The sequence below is a fragment of the Dendrobium catenatum genome, unplaced genomic scaffold (assembly GCF_001605985.2).
Source record: "Dendrobium catenatum unplaced genomic scaffold, ASM160598v2 fragScaff_scaffold_683, whole genome shotgun sequence".
In the NCBI taxonomy this organism is placed as follows: domain Eukaryota; kingdom Viridiplantae; phylum Streptophyta; class Magnoliopsida; order Asparagales; family Orchidaceae; genus Dendrobium; species Dendrobium catenatum.
Genome location: NW_021319145.1, coordinates 1 through 19,074, shown reverse-complemented (window position 1 = coordinate 19,074; position 19,074 = coordinate 1). Strand labels below are relative to the sequence as shown.

The 19,074-nt window shown below is 34.4% G+C and overlaps 1 protein-coding gene across 1 annotated transcript in view; it reads left to right on the top strand.

Annotated features, from left to right (window-relative positions):
• LOC114579886 overlaps nt 1-820 on the top strand; it is a gene marked incomplete at its 3' end in the record, with an annotated part of 5,738 nt that extends 4,918 nt beyond the window's left edge. The window contains exon 3 of the mRNA XM_028695806.1: nt 655-820. Within this exon, the coding sequence (XP_028551639.1) occupies nt 655-820 (166 nt within the window). The remainder of the gene's footprint in view (nt 1-654) is intronic.
• Nucleotides 821-19,074: the final 18,254 nt, after the last annotated feature.

Below are 19,074 nucleotides of genomic sequence, written 5' to 3'. Positions count from 1 at the left end.
ATATAACTCATTCAAATAGCAACTATTCAAATAATAATTCTTTTTTTTTTTAAGAAAATGCAAATTGCATTAAAGAAAAAAATAAAACCCTATTACAACCATAAATTAAAAACAACTAAGTATGTTACTACCAAGTGAAATATGGATTGGATCCGAAGTCAAGGGATATTTCTAAAAAATTGTGTTTGAGAATTTACCTATATTTCGTTCTTTCTGTAAAATGAACGGCATGTTATGAACGACTATTTTTAGAAACACCCTCATATTAGTATTGCTAAGAATTCTTTGAAATAAATAAATGGGGAGGTGGATGAGGAAGCTACTGAAGCTACTAAACTTATTTCAATTCCCTTGGTGGATATTACCTCTAATCTCTCTCAACTAATTGAGAAACCATTGCTGGGTACTGAGAAAAAACCTCTTCCAGTTGTTACCAATGTTATTTCCAATAATGTCATTTTGACTCATGATCAAGGAGTTATTTTTAACACTTTAAATATTCTAACTATTGATTATGAGAAGATTGTGGCCCATGCTTTGCCTAATTTAGAAACTAAAAAGGATTTTAATGATGCAACATCTCTTTCTTACATTATTAATCACAATGTGTATGATTCCATTGATATTATGATTTCTAATCCTTTAAATGTTTAGGAATATGTGAAGGGAACTAATGTTGACACTCAATTGGCTATTATTGAAGGTGAAAGGAATGAGATGGTCTTAGAGGATGGTGAATTTGTTTTTATGGGTCATTATTTTCCTCCTAAATGTTTTAAAGAACTTGTTATGAAGGCTACTGATAATCTGGAGTATGATGGTATGTTTATGGAGGACGAATGTCCTAATATCCTAAGGGATTAGCATAATGATAGTAAGACACCTTCAACTTTAAATTATAATAGCGTTGCTTTAACTGATACTAAAGAGATGCATATTGCTACTAAATATTTTGCCAAGGTTGAAAATGACACTAGTTTTTGTTGCGGATCTATTTTCATGGTTTCTGATTTTGATGAAAGAAAACATTCTTATTCCTCCATGACTGCTTTATCTACTCGCATTTCAGGTCCGCACGATCAGACTGCAATTTGGAACCAGCTCAAGATTGGGTAAACTAGGTCTGAGTCACTTTGTACCCATTTTCCTTTCCTAAGTCTATTGTATTTGGTATGACTCCTTATGATTTGTAACTTGGAAGATTTTCTGACTGTTCCCTAGAGTTTACTGTTTTTGGTAACATCGTCCTAGAATGATATTTATATCGTCCTGGATGATCGGTTCAAAAGAAGAAACCCCGATTAGGGCATCCTCATTAAAGCAGACATCATTATGCAAAAACATCGTTCTGGATGATTTTGTATCAGCTAGGACGATAGGCTCAAAATAGAAAGAATCTGTCACTAGATATATTTAGGAATTACTTATTTTTGGACAACGTCCAAGGGATCGTCCAGGACTATAAAATATCATCCATGATGATCCATAACATTTTTTCCAAAATTAATCTGGAAATTAAGAAAAGCAATTATGACTTGATTGGATGATCAAATCATCCGGGCCGATATGTTGGAGGATTGGACATCGGAATGCTCTTTTCAAGGCGATGTTCAGGATGATATTCCACGATTTGTACTGATCGTCCAAAATGATATATTATCATCCTGGATGATATAAATAAATTTCTTCTGATCGTCTCAATTTGTCCCGACTGATTGGGCTTATTTTGTACTGATCGTACAGGAAGATATTAGTATCATCCTGGACGATAAAGTCAACAACTTGCATTAATGAGCTCATTTTGAGATCTTCTATTTAAGCTATGACATGACAATTGATAAATGCCTTTGGCATCCATTGTAGCTTTATTTATTTTGAGGGGAACTTGTAGAGAGAGCTTGAAAGAGAGTGAGGAATGGGTGAAGTCTGAGAGGGACAAGATCCTGTGAGGGGGGACTCAAGGGAGTGTGGAGGGGGATTCCACACAGTTGCTCTGGTAGGCTTGCACCATAATACTGTCGTATTCAAGGCTTTTCTTAAGGGAAGTTCACCAAAGAAGAAGATCTCTTTGGTGTCAGAGGACCCTATGACTCTGCCGCACCGGGGAAGATGGAAATGATTTTGTAAGGGCTTCTCCGCCTAGCTGTGGGGGCTGAAGGAGAGACATTTTGTAGTGCAATACTTAGAGGGTGCCTCTAAGAAGTGGACGTAGGTTAAGTTTTGATCGAAGCACTATAAATCTAGTGTGTTCTTTCCTTTATTACTTCCACATTTAATTTTTGCATCGTTGATTTCTTTATGGTGTTTTTGGTTTATTGTCTTTGGTTTAAAGATTCTTAAAATACCAATTCACCTCTCTCTTTTAATTAGCCTTGGGCTAGTTCATAGTGCCTAACATCTCTAACGAACTATCAAGTGGTGTCAGAGCAGTATTCATATAAACTAGTTTTTAAAAGCTTTTGAATTTCGATCCATGGCTAATTTTTCAAATCATAATATTGCAGAAGGTTATTCAATCACCAGACCACCTTTGTTTGAAAATACTACATTTGATTTTTGGAAAATTTGCATGACTTTTTTTGTAATCAATTAATTTTCGCATGTGGCATATGATTTTAACTAGTTATATATTACCATTACATGTTATAAATAGAATTAAAATTGATATTACTTTTAATCAATGGAATAGGGAAGAACAACTCAATGCTCAATTGAATGCAAAATCATTAAATTATTTTTTCTGTGCTTTAAATTCTGAAGATTTTATGTTAGTATCCACGTGCACTACCGGTAAGGAAATTTGGGATAAACTACACACCATATACGAAGGCACTAGTGAAATCAAGCAATCCAAGTTGAATATGTTAATGCATGATTATAAATTAATTTTCATGAAACCTTATAAGACGATCTGAGACATATAACTAGGTTTATTCAAATTATAACATCATTGCATACTTTAGTAAAAGAATTGTCAAATTTTGAAAAAGTTAACCAAATTATTCATTGTCTAATGGATAAGTTTGAAGCTAAAGTAATTGATATTTATGAATCAAAAGATTTGAATGAATATTCTATTGAAAATTTGATTGGCTCACTCATTGCCTACGAGCAAAGTTTGGGTCAAATACTTGTGGATGCAGGTGAAACAATTGTTCTAAAAGCTGAAGATACAGAAAAGATAGCTTTGTTGGTGACGAATGCAATGACTTGTCAAGCAAAACAAAAAGCTCACCAAAGCATATGCATCAACAAAAGAGGAATAAAGGTAAAAATGGTAAGGATGTTAATATTTCTTCTAACGTTATTTTCTTTCGGTGTAGGAAGCCTGGACATATGAAAAATCAGTGCCCTAATTTAAGAATTCTTCCTGCGAAAGAAAATGATAAATCAAAGCAAATTTTAAACTGGGGAAATAATGAAAAGTAAAAAATCTCCTGGGCAGACTTGGTTTCTGAAGCATCGAACCAGGAGAGAGATAATGGTTAAAAGCCTTGTTTGTGTTTTTGTGTTGTGTTTTATTTTTAGTTATTTTCTTTTTTTATTTTGTTTCAATTTTATTTCTTGTTTTTGTCTTTGTTTATTCTTTGATTTTTTTTTTCGTAAATTTTTTTCTCTCATCAACACACACATTCACTTTTTTAAAAATGAAAAATCTACTTCTTATTTTTTTCTTGAAATCTTTAGTGAGTTGTGATTGACTTCTCTAAAAACAGTCAAAGGAAGGAAACTCTTGTTTTTTACTCTCAATCTCTGTTTCCTAAAAGAGATTACTCTACTTTTGATTTAAAATCTTTTTCATATTTTAAATTAGTCTTTGAAACTAAAATTTTTTATCTCCCTACAATTTATTTATCTCATAGGGATCTTTTATAAGTTATTGAATCTAACTTATAATTTTCTTAATCAAGAATTCGCTTTGTCAATAGGATGGGTTTACTTTTGTTTTTTAGAATTCAAAAAGGTAGCATATTCAAAAAAATTGACCAATGATGCAAAAAATAAAAGATGTGTAAATATGCAAAATTAAAAAATATACATAAAAGTGTATAAAAAATCAAAAGATGTGCAAAGAGCGCCATTCAAATTGACAAGAGGCATAAAATGAGCCCATAAAATTTAATGCTTACCATTCTTGTACTTCTTAAAAGCTTAAGAAAACCCTTGATACTTTCGATACTTGATTTTGAAAAACATAATTCCTGATTCAATAATTCGTGCATTAATCATCATGTAGATATATTTTATGAAAGGAGTTTTGAAAAATTAGTGTTTCCTTTTCTAATTTATTCCTTGATTTAGATATTGGATTACAAAGTTTTTTAGCCTTTTTAAAGAACTTGAGTTTGGATTATTAAATTCTGGATTTCTAGCCTTTTATGGGTTATACGTTGTCAATACAATTCTAATAAGTTTTTGATTAAAACTAAGAGGTAACGTTCTCATTTTAAGAATATTTATTTTGTTCACTATATCAGATATTGTTTTATCTTTTAATCATTTTATTTGTGCCATCTCTCTTTTTGATAATGTCAAAGGGGGAGAATGTACTGTTGAATTTGTGTCATTTTTCTTGTATTTTTTCTTTTAAAAAATTAAAAAATAACAAAAAATTTTTTTATCTCCCCTATTTTTAAAGTTTTATTTAAGTGAGGGGGAGATTTGGAGAAAGTGTTTCCTATTTGCAAATTCAAATCATAATGTTTGCCATCATAAAAAAGGGGAGATTATGAATCTGTTTTCATGGTTTATGATAGCAAACACTCTTATTCCTCTACGACTGCTTTATCTACAGACATTTCAAGTCCACACGATCAGACTGCAATTTGGAACCAGCTCAAGATTGGGTAGACTAGGTCTAACTCAGTTTATACACTTTTTCCTTTCTTGAGCTTATTGTATTTGGTGTGGCTCCTAATGATTTGTAACTTGGAAGATTTTTTGACTATTCCCTAGAGTTTACTATTTGTGGTAACATCATCTGTGATGATATTTATATCGTCCTGAATGATCGGTTAAAAAGTAGAAACCTTGATTAGGGCATCCTCATTAAAGCAGCCATCATTATGCAAAAATATCATCCTTGATGATTTTGTATCGGTCAAGACGATAGGCTCAAAACAGAAAAAATCTGCCGCCATATCTATTTAGAAATTACTTATTTTTGGACATCATCCAAGGGATCATCCAAAACTATAAAATATCGTCCAGGACAATCCAGGAAATTTTTTCCAAAATTAATCTGGCATTTAAGGTAAGTAATTATGACTTGATTGGACGATCAAATTGTCTTGGACAATCTCAGGATCGTCCGGGCTGATACGCTAGATGATTGGACATCTGACAGCTCTTTTTCAGGGCGATGTTTAGGATGATATTCCACGATTTCTATTGATTGTCCAGGATGATATATTATCGTCCTGGACATTATGAATAAATTTATTCTGATCATCTCAAATCGTCCCGGCTGATTGGGCTTATTTTGCACTGATCGTACAGGACAATATTAGTATCGTCCTGGACGATAAAGTCAGCAACTTGCACTAATGAGCTCATTTGTGATCTTTTATTTAAGGTATGACATGACACTTGGTAAGTGCCTTTGGCAGCCATTGTAACTTCATTCTTTTTTGGAGAACTTGAAGAGAGAGCTTGAAAGGGAGTGAGGAATGAGTGAAGTCTTAGAGGGAGAAGTTTCTGTGAGGGGGGACTCAAGGGAGTGTGGAGGGGGATTCTATACGGTTGCTCCTGCAGGCTTGCACCTTAATACCATCAGATTCAAGGCCTGTTTTGAGGGAAGTTCACCAAAGAGGAAGATCTCTTTGGTGTCAAAGGACCCGACGACTCCGCCGCACCGGGGAAGGTGGAAGTGATTTTTTAAGGGCTTCTCCTCCTAGCTGTGGGGGCTAAAGGAGAGACACTTTTATAGTGCAATACTTGGAGGGTGCCTCTAAGGAGTGGATGTAGGTCAAGGTTTGACTGAACCACTATAAATCTTGTGTGTTCTTTCCTTTATTACTTCCGCATTTAATTTCCACATCGTTGATTTCTTTATGGGTTTTTTGGTTTGTTGTCTTTGGTTTAAAGATTCTTAAAATACCAATTCACCTCCCTCTTTTAATTAGACATGGGCTAGTTTGTAGGGCCTAACATCCCTTATGAACTATAAATTTTATTAAAGTTCATAGTAAAAGAGGGAGGAAGCCAAAGCATATCTCTTTGTAACCTCCTAGAAACACTCAATCGAATACTTCTCATTAAGGTTTTCTTTATATTTGGTATAAATATTTTGAATGTAAGGGGCATTGGTTTCCAATCATCTAGAATTTGTGTCAAGAATTTTTATTATGTACACAATATTTCTATTCTTGTCCTGCTTGAGCCTCTTATCTCTGCTTTTAGGTTGTTAAGAACCTCTCAGTTTTTGGGTTTTAACTATGTTATTTCGAATGTGACTAACAAATTTTGGTGTTTTGGAAAAATCTGATTAAAATTGATGTTATTTATGATTTTAATCAAGTCTTGCATTATAAATTTGAGGCTCTTAATTTTCATTATTGTGCTTCCTTTGTGTATGTTGCCTCTTCCCTCTACATTAGAAAGATTCTATGCTATCAGCTTATTAAATTTCATAGTATATGTAATTTGTCTTGGTTGGTTGTGAAAGTTCGTTATGGATATTAAGCCCTTAAGAACTAGCCCGAGGCTAACCAAGAGGGGGGGTAAATTGGTATTTAAAAAAAAATTTGTTAGGTAAAGCACAACAATCATAAATCAAAATCATTACATAAATCAAAGTGCGAAAAATAAATAAACGCGAAAGCAAATAAATAAAGATAACACCGAATTTATAGCGATTCGGTCAATCCTTGACCTACGTCCACTCCTCGGAGGTACCCTCTGAGTATTTCACTAACTAAGTATCTCTCCTTTAGCTCTCATAGCTAGGCAGAGAAGCCTTTACAACAGACTCCTTTTGACCAACCCCAGTGCGTCAAAGAACCTACTCCTTTTGCTTCCTCCTGAAGCGAGCAGAGAAGCTAAACCTTTTGCTAAAGTATACTTCCCAAGAACCTCACAAGGATGAAGGATGAAGAATGGAGATGATGAATTGGAACCTTGCTTGGAGCAACCTTTGTGAACCCTCTCACAAACTTTCCCTCACAAGTTCCTCTCTCTCTTTCTCTCTCTCTCTCTCTCTCTCTTTCTCTCTCTCTCTCTCTCTCTCTCTCTCTCTCTCTCTCTCTCTCTCTCTCTCTCTCTCTCTCTCTCTCTCTCTCTCTCTCTCTCCCTCTCCCAAGGCTCTCTCAGGTCGAGATAGTAGAATTCAAGGTCTTTAGCATGAGAAAATTTAGATCCTTTAAATAGAATTTTAAGAACCGACATTATCGTCCAAGATGATATTTCTATCATCCTGGTCGATCAGTACAAATTAAGCTCAATCAGCCAGGATGATTTGGGATAATCAGAAGAAAATTGGTTATATTATCCAAGCTGATACAATATTGTCCTGGAGGATTAGTTCAAATCAGAGAAAAATTATCCTAAACATTGGCTAGTCGTCCTAAACATCTCCCTGAATAGATTCTGGCTGATGTCAATCGTTCATTCCATCATCTTAGTTAATCCTGTGATTGGCCTGGCCGATGTGATCATATCAATCAGCCTTAATTTGTTTCCATTATTACCAGATTAATTTAGGCATAATTATGCTGCAACATCTAGGACGATGCTGTGATCATCTTGGATAATTCCCTAAAATAAAGAATACCTAAATTGATCATGCCGGCTGATTTTATCTTAACTAAGCCTATCGTCCTGGCTGATACAGGGATCATCCAGGACGATCTACTTAATGACGGTTTCCTTAATGAGATGCCTTAATTAGGGTTTTTATTTTTAGTCTGATCATCCTGGCTGATATGGTTAACATCCTGACCAATGTTATCAAAATAGAAAATAACAGAAAAACCCTCAAGTGTATGTGTTCAAGGTTACTTAGCAGCAAGAACCACTTTTATAATTTACTCAAGAAAAGAAAAATTACAGACTTGACTCAACCTAAATCTACCAAATCTTGAGCTAGCTTGAGTTGCATTTGATCATGTGGACCTGAAAAGTTAGTAGGCAAGGCAGTCGTAGAAAGACATAAATGTTTGCTATCTTCAAAAGTCTAATTCATAATTTCATATTAACAATAATCTCCCCCTTTTTTATGATGGCAAACACAATCAGAAAAGTTCAAGCAGTTATGGTAGTTTAATAAAAATAGTGTGACAAAAAAAAGTTCACTAAGTTCCAAAATCAAATTACAATATACATCAGACTACTCCCCCTTTTGACATCACAAAAAGGAGGGAAGAACAAAAAAAGACAAATAAAACATAACATAAACTAAAACAAAACATAAGAAAAACAAACTACAGAAAATGGAAACTAAAACTAGAAAAATGATGAACCCTGATCATCAGACGGAGGTGGTGGTGGTGGTGGCTGCTGGAAGAAACTAGAAATCGTAGCAAACTGTGCCCCAAATCAAGCCATGTCCCGGTCATGCTGCTGCTGCTAGTATGCAACATAGGCATCAAACCAAGCCTCCCACTGATCAAATCTTTCCACCAACTGATCCAGCTGAGAGTGTTGGCGGAGAGGAACAGGTTCATGAACAAGAGCGGGAGCAGGAGCCTCCTCCTCCTCGACCCCCTGAGCTTCCCCATCCCTTGGGTGGAGATTAGAACTGTAAAGTGAATTGAAGGATTTGTTTGAGTAGAAGGGTGGTGGATGGTTGGGAGTAGCAGGATATTAAAGGTTGTATTTGGATTCTAGAACATATACAATGATGTGTCCTAGAGAAAGATTGGGCTTTCTTCTATGACCTGGATCTCGAATGGTAGTCAAATGCTCGATGTAGAAAAATACCAGGTTTGTGGCATTGAATTCTCTATGGGGCAAAATGTAAAAAGTAGTGAGTGAAAGAAGTGGAGTGATATGAATTCGGTCACCGGCTTTGAGAATCACAGAGGTGCAAAGGATGTGCTGAATCATTCTAGCATCTTTAATTAAAGAGCTAGTCTCTCCAACATGAAAGGGTGCGTTGGTGTGGTGAAGAAAGTGATTTGCAGTGGACCAGTTAAAGTCAGGATCAGAGACATGGGTATACAGCTTATCCCTAGTGGTGGAGAGCTACAACAGTTCAACACAATCTTGAAATGTGATCTTGACAGGATGTCGATTCATATAATAGGTGAGAGTAGTGTAGGAAGAATTTATGCGGAGGTTTGTGTAAAATTCAAAAAGAAGTTCAGAACAAAAGGGACTGCGAGGGTGAGAATAAAGAAAAGAGAGGTGTGAGTGAAAAGATCTAATACCGGATAGGAGAGGTAGGCTGGATATATTATTCAGGAGAGAGTAATGCTGCACTCTTTGTAAAGGTGGTAGGGAGCCTGATCGTTTGCCTCCCAAAAATTAGGGTCAAGCGTGCCCCTCATGGAGCTGCCAGACATTTGACGAGTATGCTTCCCGCCAGCTATTTAGAAGAAAAAGCAAGGAAACAGTAAGCAACAACAAGTAGAAAGCCAAGGAGAAGGTGTCAAGAAAAAATGACTGAATTCAAGCTCTATTTAAAGAAATGGCCAAATCGTCCAGGCCAATCGCAAGATCATCCATGACTATCTAGTGCAATTATTATGAACAGGCCGATTGGTCAAAAAATTGGTCTGATCGTCCGGGCTGATTAGACATTGTCCGAGATGATTAGACATAGACGATCGTCTCGAGGAGTCAGGCCGGATAATCATTGAAAAAGTATATCGTCCAGGACGATTATGTGGATCGTCCAGGATGATACTCAATGATGGATCGTACCAGCTGAATTTAAAATGTTTTAAATCATATACTATGTCTATCGTCCAGGGTGAATAGTGGATCGTCCAAGACGATTGTCCAAAAAAGGATCACCCCAAGCAAAATTATATATTTTAAACATGCTGACACGTGTATTGTCTAGGACGAACAGGTGTATCAGACGGGATGATAACCAGTAAATGCATCAGCCAGGATGAAAAAGATATCGGCTTGGATGATCAAGATTATTGTATTAGAGGACGATCATATCATCCAGAATGATAAAGGAGCATCCAGGACGATGAGAGCAGAAAAGTCAGGATATTCAGCTGATGGAGTTTTTGATGAAAAAGAACATATCGTCCACGACGATAAAGATATCGGCCAGGATGATCAGACAAAATTTTGAATTCAAAGGAAAGATGGAGATTATCAGAGAAGGCCCAAAAATAAAAAAATCAACTACTAACAATAATGAAAAAACACAAAAAAGGCATAAGAACTAGCAATGAAAGAAGTTTTTTTTTAATTATTTAATTAGCAAGGCATGCAAATGATAAATGCACCAAATAATTAAAATTTTAAAGATTTATAAGATCAATGAGTTATCAACATTGAAATCTAAAAATGGTAGAATATTAAATCCTATTAACCCTAGCTCGGACTTCCTTCAGGGCAAAATCATCTTTTGAAAATAAAAGACCTAACTCATAATAAACTAATTGGACTTGTTATTTTTTGTTCTTGCAAGCTAGATCCCTTTCAAAAACTCTTAAAATATATTTAGTTGTGAGTAGATCTTCCAGATATTAGAGAAGAGAAAACTCACTCTCTATTATAAGAAAGAATAGACCACAAAGCAGACTTTAATAATTATATGATAAATGCAATGACAAGATTTCAATTAACTTGAAAGATATATAAAAAAATTTTGAATATTATGAATATAAGGTAGATTATTGTAGCAAGATAGAAAAGATATTAATTTCAAAAACTAGTTATTAATTTGAGATAGACTTTTGTTTAGAAAAGAAAATTATACCACTAAAAGAGGTTAGAGGGAGGGAAATCGTAAACGATGTTTCTCCCTTTAACCGATTTAGAGATGTTAAAACATTGACTATAAATCTCCAAAAATAAAAATAAGGAGAAAATATCATAAAGAAAAAAGAAATCAAAGAAAAAGCAACTATAATAGCAAATATGAAAAGCTAACACAAACTAAGATAAAAATTAATAACACTCAATAGAGTAGAAGCATGCAATTCAAAATTTTATTTAGCAGCAATTTTAAGCAATTTTATGAGTAGCGAGCCTTTGTCCAAGTATCATATGCTCTCACGAGATCTTTGGTGGGAGCACACCTACAAAATCATCAAATGTCAGATTTAGGAACCCAAACAGGTTTGGGTTCCTTCTTTTGAAAAGAAGAATGAGATGCATGAGTGTTATGCAGTAAATTATGCAATTCTCCATACCCAATGTGTACTACGGTGAATAGTGTAAGTATGTGCTATGTATCCTAACATGCCACATGAAAAACATCTATCTCCAAGAAAAGAATTTCTTAATCAGTTCGGGTTATAAGGCCTCTTCCTAGTTATTGGCTTTGGATCAAATATGGGTGTCATCAAATTTTTCTTACATGCATCCAATTTAGCTTTAAACCTCAAGTGAGCGTTTTCTAAATCAATCTCCAAACAGTATTTTTTATGCTCATATTCTTTAGTAGAAGCTTTAAAATCATATTCAAGTGAGGTGTAGGAATCTTTCAAAGAATCATGCTCAATTATTAATTCAGAATGCTTTTTATTTAAATCATCAAATTCATCAAGTAGAGACATGTGATTGTTATCAATTTGAAAGTGATCTTTACTCAAAATTTCATGCTCTTTTTGTAAATTCAAAAACTCCAATTTCAAACTAGCGTGAGTTTTCTTAAGTTTTCTATATGATGCATGGATTTTCTCACATATTTCAAGCAATTGGTCAAAGGTTGGTTGGAATACCTCTTCTTGGTTAGATTGTTCAAAATCATCAGCCATTAAGCAGAAGTTTTTTGTTTCCTCTTCAGGTTCAGTCTCAGATGAGTCAGAGGTACACTCCGTCTAGAAAGCTCTTTGGGCTCGCTTCTTATCCTTTATGAACTTAGGTTTCTCCACATTTTTTCTTTGCTTGAGTGATCGTGAAGTGTAGGACAATCAGCTCTGACATGTCTAGACTTCCTACATTCAAAACAAACAACATCAGAAGAACCTTTAAAATTTTTGTTATCCTTATCTTTTCTCAAATTTTGATAATGCTTGTGACTCTTCCTTAAAAAGTTTTTGAATTGCCTAGTGATGAAGGAAACTTCATCACTTTCAGACCTGAAAGAATTTGAATTTGTTTCATTATAATTCAATGTTATGGTTTTCTCCTTATTTTTCTCACCTGCATCGAAATTTCTTTGATTCACTCCTTGCTCATAAGCAATGAGTGAGCCAAGTAAATTGTCAATCGAATAGGTATTCTAATCTTTAGATTTAGTAATTATAGTAATCTTAGCATCAAAAGAGGAAGGCACGCATCTCAAAATTTTGTTCATGTTTTCATAATTAGTAAGTTCTCTTCCTAAGGCATGCAAAGAAGTAATAATCTGAGTAAATCTCATATACATATCAGAAATTGATTCATGAGGTTTCATACGAAAAAGTTCATAATCATGCGAGAGAATGTTCAGACGGGATTGCTTAACTTTATTTGTACCTTCATAAGTGATACACAATTTATCATAATTTTCTTTACCAGTAGTGCAAGTGGAAACACGTATGTAATCTTCCGATTTCAAAGCATAGAAAAAATAGTTCAAATATTTTGCATTTAATTGTGCTAAATCCCTATCATCTAGAGTCCATTCAGTAAAAGGCAGTGGAACAGTAATGCCATTCAATTTTCTAGTTGGAGGGGTATAACCATCTTTAACAATCATCCACATGCGATAATCAATTGATTGTAAAAATGTAGACATACGAGTTTTCCAAAAATCAAAAGAAATATTATCAAACAAAGATGGTCGAGTAATAGAATACCCTTCCACAGTATTATAATTTATGTTGTTATCCATGGATTAAAAATTTAAAAACTTTTCAAACTTAGTTTTCATGAATCCCACACTAATACCACTTGAAAGTGCGTTATGGATATTAAGCCCTTAAGAACTAGCCCGAGGCTAACCAGGAGGGGGGGGTGAATTGGTATTTTAAAATTTTTTCTTAGGTAAAGCACAACAATCATAAACCAAAATCATCATAGAAATCAAAGTGCGTAAAAATAAATAAACATGAAGGTAAAACAAAGAAAGATCACACCAGATTTATAGTGGTTCGATCAATCATTGACCTACGTCCACTCTTGGGAGGCACCCTCTGAGAATTGCACTAACTAAGTGTCTCTCCTTTAGCTCCTACAGCTTGGCGCACAATCCTTTACAATAGACTCCTTTTTACTAACCTCGGTGCAGCAGAGAACAGACTCCTTTTTCTTCCTCCTGAAGCTGGCAGGGAACCTAGACCTTTTTCTGAAGTAGACCTCCCAAAAACGTCCCAAAGATGAAGGACAAAGAACAGAGATGACGACTTGGAACTTTTATTGGAGCAACCTTTGTGAACCCTCTCACAAACTCCCCCTCACAAGTTCCTCTCTCTCTCTCTCTCTCTCTCTCTCTCTCTCTCTCTCCCAAGGCTCTCTCAGGTCATGATAGTAGCACTCAAGATCTTTAGCATTAAAAAAATTTAGGTCCTTTAAATAGAATTTTAAGAACCAACATTATCGTCCATGATGATATTTCTATCATCATTGCCGATCAGTACAAATTAAGCTCAATCAGCCGGGATAATTTGGTATGATCAGTAGAAAATTGGTTACATCATCCAGGATGATACAATATCGTCCTAGATGATTAGTTTAAATCCAAGAAAAATCATCTTGAACATCGCCCTGAATAGATTCTAATCGATGTCAATCATCCAGTCCATCATTTTGGCCGATCCTACGATCGGCCTGGACGATGTGATCATATCAATCATCCTTAATTTCCTTTCATAATTATATGATTAATTTAGGCATAATTATGCTGCATCATCCAGGCTGATGTTGTGATCATCCTGAACGATTCCCTAAAATAAAGAATATCTAAATTGATCATGGCTGTTTATTCTTTATTAGCTAAACCTATCATCCTAGCCGATACAAGGATCATCCAGGATGATCTACTTAATGATAGTTTCCTTAATGAGATGCCTTAATTAAGGTTTCTATTTTTAGTTTGATCCTCATGGCCGATGTGGTCATCGTCATGGCCGATGTTATCAAAATAGAAAATAATAGAAAAACCCTCAAGTGTGTGTGTGTGCAAGGTTACTTAGCATCAGGAACAACTTTTACAATTGACTCAAGAAAATAAAAATTATAGACTTCATTCAACCTAAATCTACCCAATCTTGAGCTGGTCTTAGTTGCATTCGATCATGTGGACCTGAAAAGTTAGTAGGCAAGGTAATCGTAGAAAAACATGAATGTTGCTATCATCAAAAGTTTAATCCATAATTTTATTTTAGATTTATAGGGACGAGGTTTGTGGGTGGACTTTCAATGCATCACTTCGCCTTCTATCAAGGATTGGAGGTTCTTCTCCTTTTTTATCCCTCAAAGGAAGATTTTATAATATAATTTATGTTTTGTAATTTGATTGATATTGGGTTTGTTTGAAATAACTTTAAGCTAGATTTAGGGGTCACTATGGCAAAGGCTTTTAACAATGTGCTCTTTAATAATGATTCTGTGGCGTTTATTATTTAACTCCACTAATGTGAAGCATGCTCAATAGAACTTTGTTGATCATTCTCCTCTACTTATTACCATTAAATATGGAGTCTTTAATGGCTTACTCTTATTTTTAGATTCCAAAATATATGGTTACTTAATGACTCCTTTTTTGATGTTGTTTAAAATAATTGGCAAGCTCCTTTACACGCCGAATAATTCTACTTTTGGTAATGACAGACTTTTGGTTTAAAGCTTGTAAAATACTAGAAAAAATATTTTTGGAAAACATGAAGATTCCACCACCCATTCAGAACTTGTTTTCAACCTTTAGCTTGAACAATGGTGTGAAATTCTAATGAGATTTTATGTCAAAAATGACCCTGCTGATGGCTAATTTCACACTCTTTTAAAGAAGTTATAAACTGGATCTTTTTAATTTCAAAAGCTCAATGAAGAGTCTTTTGGAAAACAAAGTTGATGCAAGTATTTGGTTGAGGGTGTAATAATAACTAAAGTACTCATGCCTTAATTAAGAGAAAAATGATTAAAATAGTATTAATAACATCCATGGGGGATGGTTGCTTATTATTGACATCTTTTTAGAGATTGGGCTATTAGATGTAGCATCAATTTTCATACCCATTTTATATAAAGCTTTCAATCCTATTCAGGTTATGGATCATCTTTTATCCCAACGCTTATTCCCATGGGGATAATGGAATCTCCCTCAAGGCCTCCATCTTTTGATGAGGTTTAAAGAGACTTCTGTTTGGGTATGAATAGTGATTCTATGGCGAGGCATGATGGTTTTTATGACCTCTTTTCTTCAAAAATCTGACACATATTCAACATGATATTTTTTATGCCTATTTTGGATTTTTTGTTTGGTAGTCCTATCCTAGTTTTTTACTTCTACCTCTTTAGTGCTTTTACTCCAAAGAATACATTAAGTTTTAAACTTGGAATGACTTTCATCCTATAAGCCCTTTGTACCTTTTTTAACAAATGTGATCTCTAAAATTATTATGAATCAATCTACTTCTATTTTACCTAAAATTATTCCCTTTTAGATGGGTTTTGTGAGAAGGGTAGGGCTATCACAAGATAATATTAATTTTGGCTCAAGAATTCTGCAAGATTTGGATGTCAAGTTTATAGGGGGTAATTTGATTTTGAAACTTGATATTGCCAAGGCTTATTGAAAATATTGAATTGGAAATTTCATTTACCTAACCTTGAATCTTTTTTGGTTTTAATTATGTGTTTTTTTAAACTTATTAAGAAATTGTATTAAGAATGTCTATTTTTCTATAATTGTCAATGGTTCTAATCATGGTTTTTTTCAAGTCTTACTCATGGGCTTAAGGCAAGGGTGATCCTAATTTCCACCCTTTTTATTAATTGCGGGCTGAAATTTTCTTTCTAGAGATATTTTTAATTATTTGAGATAAGTCCTAGTCTCTATTTAGAACGTTTGTTGGTTTTCTATAATATCGCATTTACGCTTTGTGTATGACTTTATTGTTTTTTAGCTAGAATGTGACTATTAATGTTCAATAAAAATTATAGAGTTTTTCCATCTTTTTGAGAATGGTTAGTGGCCTATCTTTTAGTAAAATAAAAGTTATTTTATTGGGCTTCTAAGAGGTTCTCCAATGATCTTATTTTAGTTGTTAAAGATGCTACTGGTTTACCCATTCTACAACTTGCCCCATCAAGTATCTTGGTGTTCTCTTTTTAAAGATGAAAAAAAAACTTTTTTGTTTGATAATCTTATTATTTCTATCCAGAACAAGATCTTATCTTGGGATTCTAATTTTCTTAGTTTTGGTTGTCGAGTTACTCTGATCAAAAGTGTTCTTCGTGCTTTTACTGATAAAAGTGTTCTTCGGCTGAAGTGGTCTTGGGTGCAAAAACGTTAGCATGCCCAGACTAAGGCCTTTACTTTTAACACTTTGGCATAATTTACCATACTAAAGAGAATCTTTCGGCTAATTTTATGATTTTCTAAGTATTGTGTTTGGCAAACATTCAGCCAATATTTTCTTCTAAGCTTGGGGACTCAAAGTTGGAAAAGGCTTTGGCAAGGTTAAATGAGGTGGAGCCCTTTTTTCTTGGGGTCATGGTGAAAGGTTAATTCTTTTCCTGGCAGATAGATGGTAGGTAAAGAAATTCTATGACTCCATCTTGAATCTACTCTGACTGTGGTCTGATAAAATTAACTCCTTTGCTCTAAAGATAAAATTTGGACTATTGATAAGTATTCTATGTGATTCTTTATTGCATGCATCCACCATATTTTAAATCTTCTTATTAATACTGTCTCCAAAGATATTATTTTAAATGTGATTTACCAAAGATGGTGGTTTTCACTTAAAGAGTGGCTTGGCATTCCTTTAGGCGATAAATGGCAATGTTGATCAATATTTTTACATAATTTTGGGCATAAGAACATTCCTTCTACTATTTCTGAATTTTTTTTTGGTTTTTTTCTTTTTTGAAAGAAAGTTTTTCATAGATTTATCAACTACAGTAATGATATACCTCATTAAAAAAGGCTTCATTTTTGTCTTCCAGGTGTCAATGTTACGTTTCATATGGAGAATATGGCATCATGTTTTTTTTTTTCTAATCCTATTATTTTTAGAAATTCTTGGGTTTATTTTGATGATCTGTTTCAGTTAAATACTTTAATGCCACCTTTACGCTTAAATCCTACTTAATGCTTGGTTTGTTAACTCTAAAGGTCACATTCATCAAATGTTATTCCTTCTCTTATTCTTTGGTTTTCTTTGGTTGGAAATGATAACTCCTTTTCAATGATGTGAGGATGAACCATCATAATGTTATTCAGAGGGTGAAGGATAAGGTTTTAGCTCTTGTGGTGTTAATTTGCGTTACTGTAGAATTTTAAAAATTGGGTATTCTTTTTTGGTACTCCTTTAGGGCTTAACTTAGAGGGGTGCCTCTTCTATCTCCTAATATTATATATTGGCACAAGCCCCCTCCTAATTTCTTTTTAAACTGAATGGGTGGATGGTTGTTATTTTTTATTTATCTGCTAGTTTTTGGTGGTGTATTATTTGGGAATAGTTAATGGTTGTCTTATTAATTGCTTGTTTGTGGGCCGGTTCGAATGGGTTAACTCTTTTACCTTCTCTTACTATTTCCAATCTTTATGGATTTCAGTTCGTGCCCATCTCTATTACTTAACTAACTTGTATATTTGAAGTTAATTCTTAGTTTAAATCTTCAACCTTTTAAGATGTTGAGGATATGTGGCTGCTCCTAAATAACTTCTATCATGTTAGGGAAATTAAAAACCTATGGGGCTATTTTTGGAACTCCTCGTTTCAAACATCCATTGTTAGTAAAGGAAGGTAATTCCTGTGGATCTTGGCTTTCTAGTGGGTTGTAGTTTTTGCTATTTTTCTAATGTTATTTCCTTCTACTATCTGGTCCTTAGTGTCTTGCTTAACCATGATGCGTGTGTTATTCTTTATGTTTAGCTCTTAATTATCAATTTTATTGTCTATTGATTTGGATGGATCTCCTCCTCATGGCTTTTGTTAGCTTGGCTATTTTGTTTTTCTAGTCAGCCTGTTACACATGCTAGATTCTATGGTGTTCTATATTCTAACTTTTTCAGTTTCAACTTATGTGCTATTTAATGTTGGCTCGACCATTTTGGGTGTGGAGGTTCTGAAACATACTGTTTTGTGTTTTCGAGTTCCTATTTTGTGGCTATTATTAGAGATTTTTCTTCCTTATAGTTGTTGGGGTTATTCATCTGGACTAGTTTCTTTGTCTTTCTTTGTTGAGTTAATGCTCAGGCTTTTGTAGAATTGTTGTGGTGCGCTTGTGTTCAAGTTTGGCACGCTGCTATCCCTCCTTTTCTCATTTTTTGTTTATCTTATGGCATTTTCTTTGGTAGCTTCTTATTAGCTGTTGTCTTTATGAATTTGGACATGAGCAATGATATTTCTCTAGTTTTAATGCTGAAAGTATGGTCCCATTTGCTGCGTCGTCTCCCTACCTTTGTTTTGGGTGGGGTTGCTAGGGTAATTATGGTCCCTTCTGGATGTTTCCTCTTGCCGGTGCAACTATTGGTGGTTTTTTTTTTCCTACAGATGGTTTGTTATAAAGATTCCTATGTGTGTTATTTGTCTGGCCATTCTTGATAACGTGCTTTGATTCTACCCCATTGTTGCTTTCCTCCTGCCTTAAGTTTCTAGGAGGGTGCTGGTGGGTAATCGTGACGTGAAGTGGTTAAGGGTATGTTAAGCCCTATAGATAACTGCCCCAAGCTTAACAAGAGGAGGGTGGAATTGGTATTTTAAATAAATTTCTTTTTTTCCAAAGACAAAACAACATAAACCAAAATCAACACCACGTGAAAAATTAAATACAGAATTAAATTGGTGG